The 7,054-nt window shown below is 41.7% G+C and overlaps 1 protein-coding gene across 1 annotated transcript; it reads left to right on the top strand.

Annotated features, from left to right (window-relative positions):
- The first annotated feature begins 3,696 nt into the window (after positions 1 to 3,696).
- LOC123161614 (uncharacterized) lies at positions 3,697 to 5,198 on the top strand. Its single transcript, XM_044579431.1, has 4 exons — positions 3,697 to 4,050; positions 4,246 to 4,426; positions 4,523 to 4,720; positions 4,850 to 5,198. The coding sequence occupies exons 1-4, from the start codon at positions 3,761 to 3,763 to the stop codon at positions 5,096 to 5,098; spliced, it is 918 nt and encodes a 305-aa protein (XP_044435366.1). The 5' UTR covers positions 3,697 to 3,760; the 3' UTR covers positions 5,099 to 5,198.
- The last annotated feature ends 1,856 nt before the right edge of the window (positions 5,199 to 7,054 follow it).

Raw genomic sequence — 7,054 nt, 5'->3', positions numbered from 1 at the left:
GGTGTAGCAAGATAGCCCAATCCGTTTTGTAGCAACGGAGAAGGCAGAACAAACTCTTATAGCAAGTAAAATGTTCTTGAGGACACACGACAATTTCATCTAGTCACTTTTCATCATATTGGTTTGATTCGCGTTCTTTACTTTGATAATTTGATATGTGGGTGGACCGGTGCTTGGGTGTTGTTCTTACTTGAACAAGCATCCCACTTATGATTACCCCCTCTCGCGAGCATCCACAACTATGAAAGAAGAATTAAGATAAATCTAACCATATCGTGAAACATATGGATCCAAATTAGCCCCTTACGGAATAGCGTATAAACTAGGGTTTAAGCTTCTGTCACTCTAGCAACCGATCATCTAATTACTACTCCACAATGCATTACCATAGGCTCAAAGATGGTGAAGTGTCATGTAGTAGACGTTCACATAATACCACGGGAAACAACAACATATATATCATCAAAATACTGAACGAATACAAAATTTAAATGATTACTCATGACAAGACTTCTCCCATGATGAGAGTATTATTCGTGATGATCGTGGTGAAAATGTGAGATTGAATATAAGAGATGAACTAGTATTTGAGATGAGATGGTGTTGGTGAAAATGTTGATGCAGATTGGTCCTCCCATGATGAGAGTATTATTCGTGATGATCGTGGCATTGATTTCCCCCTCTCGGAGGGAAGTATCCCTGCCGGAATCGCTCCCCTGGAGACCTAGATTGGTTCTGCCCAGGTTCCACCTCGAAACGGCGGCACTTCATCCCTAAAGTCCCCCTATATTTTTAGGCCAAATAGGCTTATATACCAAAAGATGGGAATCAAAAGTGGGCCAGGGGCTCCACAAGCCACCAGGGCGCGCCCAGGGGGTCACCCTGGTGCCCGGTGGGCACCTGGCTGGCCCTCTCTGGAACTTCTTTCCACCAATATTTTTTATATATTTCAAAAGAATTCTTCATGAAATTTCAGCTCATTTGGAGTTGTATAGAACAGGTATCTCTGACATAGCTTTTCCAGATCCATAATTCCAGCTGCCGGCAATCTGCCTCTTCATATACATCTTGCAAATTAAGAGAGAAAAGGCATTATAATTGCTCCAAAAAGTATAATATTAATCAAAAACATCGTAAGTAACAATAGGAATTCATGATGCAAAATGGATGTATCAAGTCCCCCAAGCTTAGACCTCGCTTGTCCTCAAGCGAAAACCGAATTCGATAATCATGCCCACTTGTTTAGAGAGAGAGGTGTTGATAAAAACAAAATACGGACATGGTAGTATCATGATTATCTATTATCTATTATTATTATATATAAAAAGTATTTGACGGGTCAACCAGAAAAAAGAGAAATAATCTAGAAATTACCACAATAATCAGAAACATCTGTCCTTTAATTTTATTTTTAAAAAAACCACAACCGTTAGATCCACTTTTACAGCTGAACAAATAACCCACCAATGCCATCCTCTCTAAATTACCCACCACTGCCATTACGCAAAACATTAAGGACCTAAATAATTTTCCTCGCGTCTAGCTACAAGTATCACGTCCATATAAAAAAGGATACCCATCCTCTAGCTATAGAAAACCACGTGCCCAGGTAAAAAAAATTAACACCCGTCCTCATGTCTCCATGCCAAGAGAATCACGGATCCAGGTAAAAGCAAACTATCCGTCTAGCTAGCTAAAGAAAATCATGTGTCCAGGTAAATAAAATTGTCTTCGCGTCCAGGTCATAAAAAATAACCGTCCATCTTTTTTTTAGTTGAATAACATGTCCATCTAGCTAATGAAAATCACGTGTCCAAGTCAGAAAAAAATAGATTTACACATTCAGAATATTTTTGCATACGTACATCCATAAGGTGTAATACGTACATGTATTGCATTGTCTTTCCGGCCGGCCGGGAGGGAATCAATCGGGAGCTAGGCTAGGTTTACACAAGAGAGGAATCCATCATATTTATCGTCAGGTTGTGTACGTACGTGTTGAGCCTTGGCAAAATCAACCAGCTAGCATGGCTAGCTTAGGAACCGGTCAGCGTTGAGGACTCATGTGTACATGTGCGTTCAAGCCAGCTCAATCCATCGATCCATAGTGCGCCTCAGCTGCACGCAATCTATAAAACTTTATCAGATCACCATCAACAACGTAGAACAGGAGATGGATATCTATGATAGCTGTGTGCATCTACTGTAATATGAAAGAATCATATAACCATGCACATACGAATTTATGCATATGAAAATGAATTGTGCTTAAATAATGTTTCCTTAAATATGGAGACTTGGGCCAAAATTTTACAAACGTGGTAATTGAAATGAGGAAATCGAACAAACCAAAAGCTCGAAATTCATCAAGTCTAAATGGTCCACTCAAAATTGACCAGAATAGATAATTGTGAAGAAAAATTAAGTGATTTCTCCTCTAAACCTAGGTATATCATCTATTACGGTCTAGAAATTATCGGTCATATCTATATATACATACCATTGGGGTAGAAGAAAACTTGGTTTTCCACAAGAGTATGCGTGCATCATAAACAGAGGAAAATGAATCAAACCTAGGGAAGGTCAAAGTAATCAAGATTTATGGAGCAAGCGGATGATGTAGCATGCATGTGGACGGGGTGCCGTTCTTAACAGTGGCTGGAGAACCAGCTGTACTTACACACGGATATCAAAGAAGGCATGCTAGGATCGTGAACACGAGCATCTACGCCTACGCTGGCAAGGATAAGCTGATCTTGGGTGATTTCACCCTACAATGATGGAACTTCCTTTCTCAAGTAGTTACATTCTCATACCACTTTATTTTGACTATCATGCTAATCTCACCCTTTGCGAAATTCATGGCAACATGATAGAACAAGTGGCAGCGATGACCGATGGGGATATCCGAAGTATCCAATCAGCTAGAATGGCCATGCAACGCATCATGCTTTATCTATCAAAATGTTGTCATGAAAACAAACTATGTATCTTCATCATCGGTCTTTTCACACTATGTCGGCATGTTCTATTGTACAACATATGAATGAACCGTGATGCACCCCAATCGTAACATAAATTATGTTCCAATCAAAAGTAAGAGAATGTGGTTTATAAATGTGTTATATTATATGGTATGCACTCTCTACATGCATCAAGGTGACCTTAGACCCCCAAGGTGACCTTGAATTGGGATATCGACGGGCATGACTTTAACTTGAGGAGTTTATGTATTCACCAAGTGTTAATGCTTTGTTCAAGTTCTCTATTAAAATAAGCGTCTTAATTAACCTTAGTTTTCATTAGAACCCCGCTGCGATGGGAGGGTATAACAAAAGATGTTATGCAATTCTTACGCAAGCATGTATGACTATACGGAATATATGCCTACATATCATTGATGAATTGGAGCTACAGTGTATTGCTCTACGCTTTATATGAAAGTTCTACTAAGTTAGAGACAATTAATATGGATCGAAGGGAGTACATTATTTAGCCATGTGATGTGAACCATTAATTAGGCATGTGCCATGAGCTTGGTTGGTGGCAACCATATCATCGGGAAATGCTCGTGGTACACAAGAACGTATAAGTTATTCTGAGTACACGTGATGGTGTGCGTACATGGATCTACTGGAGCTGGCCAATAAATACCCATCCACGCCAGCATCCGTTCTCCACAGCACCCAAGTTCAGTCTAGATCGAGTAGGTAGAAGCCCATTGATCAACTTCACTTAGCATTTTTGTCCATCCTTGTCCATGGCCACTCACCCCAATTTCCATGCTAGTGCATTCGATGGGTCCGTGCAAAACACCGAATTTAAGTTCAGTAGCTTGTACTGGCACCACATTTATTCTGGACCAAGCCCAAACCAATCAGTTTTGATAGGTGCAGAGGCTACCACTGGGTTGGGCCAGTCAGCAGTTAACGATTGGACGATTTATGGTGGGGTTGGCTCCGACGCGGAGCTAGTGGCACGCGCACAAGGATTGCATCTCTACGCTGGTAGTTGGCACAATACATTCACCCTTCGTTTCGAGATTGAAAGGTATGTGTACATGGTGCTTTTTTTGTTTCATGCTGTGTAAGTTGCTAGTAGCAAATTTGTGCGGGAAACGTAATCTAGGGTTTACAATATAATCGTCCGATTTATAGTTGAGCATCTAGCAAGGGTTGGCAGGTCAACTAGCTGCTCATGATGTCAGATTAGCGATGATATTTAAGTGTGCTTGCTTTTACACAGGCTTAAGAAAAGCACGCTTCAGGTAATGGGAGCATCTGTAGAGGATGAAGGTGAGTGGTCTATTGTCGGCGGGACAGGTGATCTCGCGATGGCACGTGGTGTTGTAGCCAAAAGGCTGCATGAGAAAACAGATGGTGGAGACATAGTCGAGCTTACCATACATGGATTCTGTCGCATGCAAGTGAGAATGGAAGGGTATTCAGATTTTTGGTGGTTTTTTCGTACTTGAATGTTGATTCGTCCTGAACCTATTGCCTCATTATCTGTACACATGCAGCTGCCCATTCTCAACAAGAGGGGCCCATGGGGTGGCAAGCAGGGTTCCGCTGTTGGTTTGGAAAAACCCTCCAAGATTGCAAGTATCACCATCCATTATCAAGAAATAATTAATTCGTTTGAATATATTTACGTCGACCAATATGGCAACATTGGTAACACAAATATTTGGGGCACTAAGAGTCCCAATCACGCAGAGGTGTGATTATTTCTCATGCTTTTCTCTGGGTTCAATTGAAATACCTGATTTGTCAAGCATGACCTATTGTGTTTTGTACTCTTTGTGGTTGTTTAAAGACTTGCAATAATTTCTTTTATTCATGTGCAGATCGTGCTCGGCCCTGATGAGATAGTGACGGGAATGTCCGGAACTGTGATCAAACATAATAATCTCGATGTTATACAGACACTGATGTTTACCACCAGCAAGAAAACATACGGACCTTATGGAAACACCACAAATATACAAGGTGGTACTACTTTCAGCACCGTCGTGCCAAATGGCCAAGCAATTGTCGGCTTCTTCGGGCATACTGATATGAAATGCCTGAACGGAATTGGTGTCTATATGGCCTAGGTTTTATTTGAGTCATATGTGGTTAATTTGGTTGTTCTTTCAAGAAGAATAAGATGTTTAGGGATCTCCGGCCCCGTTCTTATGATTATTGTTCCTTGTATGCATGTGTGGGTGGTTTGTCGTCACCTTAAGTTTCTTTTTCTGAATACTAATAAAATTTCTTCGGGAATTTTTGTTATGGATGAAACCAAACTTTAATTAGCTCAGACCCTTACTGTAAAGCTTCTTTTCAGACGGGTACTGTGAATCGACTATGAAACTATTGCCCACTTGTGGAGAATTTACATGTGGGATTAGGGTTGGAATGTTGATTAGTAGTCTCAAATGCAAGTTTGGTGTTTGTGTGTGGTGGAAATTAGTTGTGGAAACTTGAAAAAAAATTACACCCCGCATTAGTTACAGCACTTGGAAATTATACTGCGGTAATTCCTTGCTGGAATTAAATTTTAATCATTAAATACAAGCCTTGTAATTAAATTTACAGTACAAAGAACTGATGCACTGATCTTCCAAGGCTGTCCTGTCATCATCAGTGGCGTAGCTAGGGGGTGGCCAGGGTGGTCCATGGACCATCCTGAGATTTCCCTATAGCCTATATATTATAGTAAAAAATAAGTAAAATCCAATAGGAATAATTAAATACAAATGAAAGTTCTACTATTGGACCACCCTGGATTATTGAGCTGGCTATGCTACTGGTCATCATCATCGTCTTTCATGTGTAATGCTGAACCCATGAGGAGGAGTGCTTATGTGCTACATATACAGGATGCTACTTTGTTCAAAAAAAACTGCAGGACACGAGTACTAAGTCAGATCTTATACAGACTAATCAGATCTTGTTTGATTTGAAGTATTTCTTTTTTGTATGGAGCTAAGGATCTGTTGGCTGAGCTTAACCACATCAACATCAGTTGATACACATACCCCAAGCCCTAACAGCAAAGTGCTCTTCTATCCTTTTATCATTAAAAAGTTGTTGGGTTGAAAGATCTCTTTACAATACCGCCTGGACCAACAATAGGAAGAACAGAAAAGGTTTCAAAATGCTCTATGCAAGTAGTGAGGATGTCATCTATGGTTTTATCCAAAAGGGCTCTCCTTCCATGCAATGTATCTTGTCCAATGGTTGATCATGTGACGCGATGTCTTGGGGTGACTGTTGTGGTTGTGCTATGGTGCGGAATTATCTGTAGCAACTTGGAGACGTTTTCACACACGGATTGTATTTCCTCAATGGCTGACTTAATTTTCTTGGACATGGCAACTCTGTCAAATGGCAACTTGGCAACTGGAGCACCACTACTAGGGTTTAGAGCTGCATTGTGTAGGTTATGTCAGCAATTACAGCAGCAGCAATACCATCATCGTCATCTTTCATGCGTGAACAAGAAAAGCATGCAAGACAGTTACCGACAGTGTGGCGAAGAGCATGGCAACAAGGGCGAGCATGAACAAGGAGGTCAGCACCCAAATCCGGCACTGTGCAGTGGGTTCCGTGGAGTTGGTCCTGGATGATGAAGTAGTGGAGCTCATCCAGCGCATCCTCGACCTCGTCGGACTTGGCACAGAGCTTCTGCAGCAACCCCTGGCGACCCGGGTTGCCACTGACCCCTCCTCTACGCCTCGAGCAACAGCCCCTGTGTGAGCAAGAGATCCTTCTTGATCCTCTCCCAGTTGAGGCCGAGCTGCGATCTGGCAGCGTATGCTGGTTCAGCATGCTGCCGATGAGCCCGTTCGCCGCTCCGATAGCCACCTCCATCTCCTCCTGCAAACTGAAGTACGAGCGAATGTCAAAAACGCTCTTATATTATGGGATAGAGGGAGTAGAAATTAAGATGCACTTGTTTACGAAAGACAGAGTGACCTGCAATGGCTCAGAAGGAAATGCCTTCTTCCGTGTCACCTCCATCTCAAGGCCACGCGTGTCAGCGTGTGATGGCTAACTGCAGGTCC

The sequence above is a fragment of the Triticum aestivum genome, chromosome 7B, assembly GCF_018294505.1.
Source record: "Triticum aestivum cultivar Chinese Spring chromosome 7B, IWGSC CS RefSeq v2.1, whole genome shotgun sequence".
In the NCBI taxonomy this organism is placed as follows: domain Eukaryota; kingdom Viridiplantae; phylum Streptophyta; class Magnoliopsida; order Poales; family Poaceae; genus Triticum; species Triticum aestivum.
The sequence above is the reverse complement of the archived record's forward strand: the minus strand, read 5'-3'. Positions and strand labels throughout refer to the sequence as shown.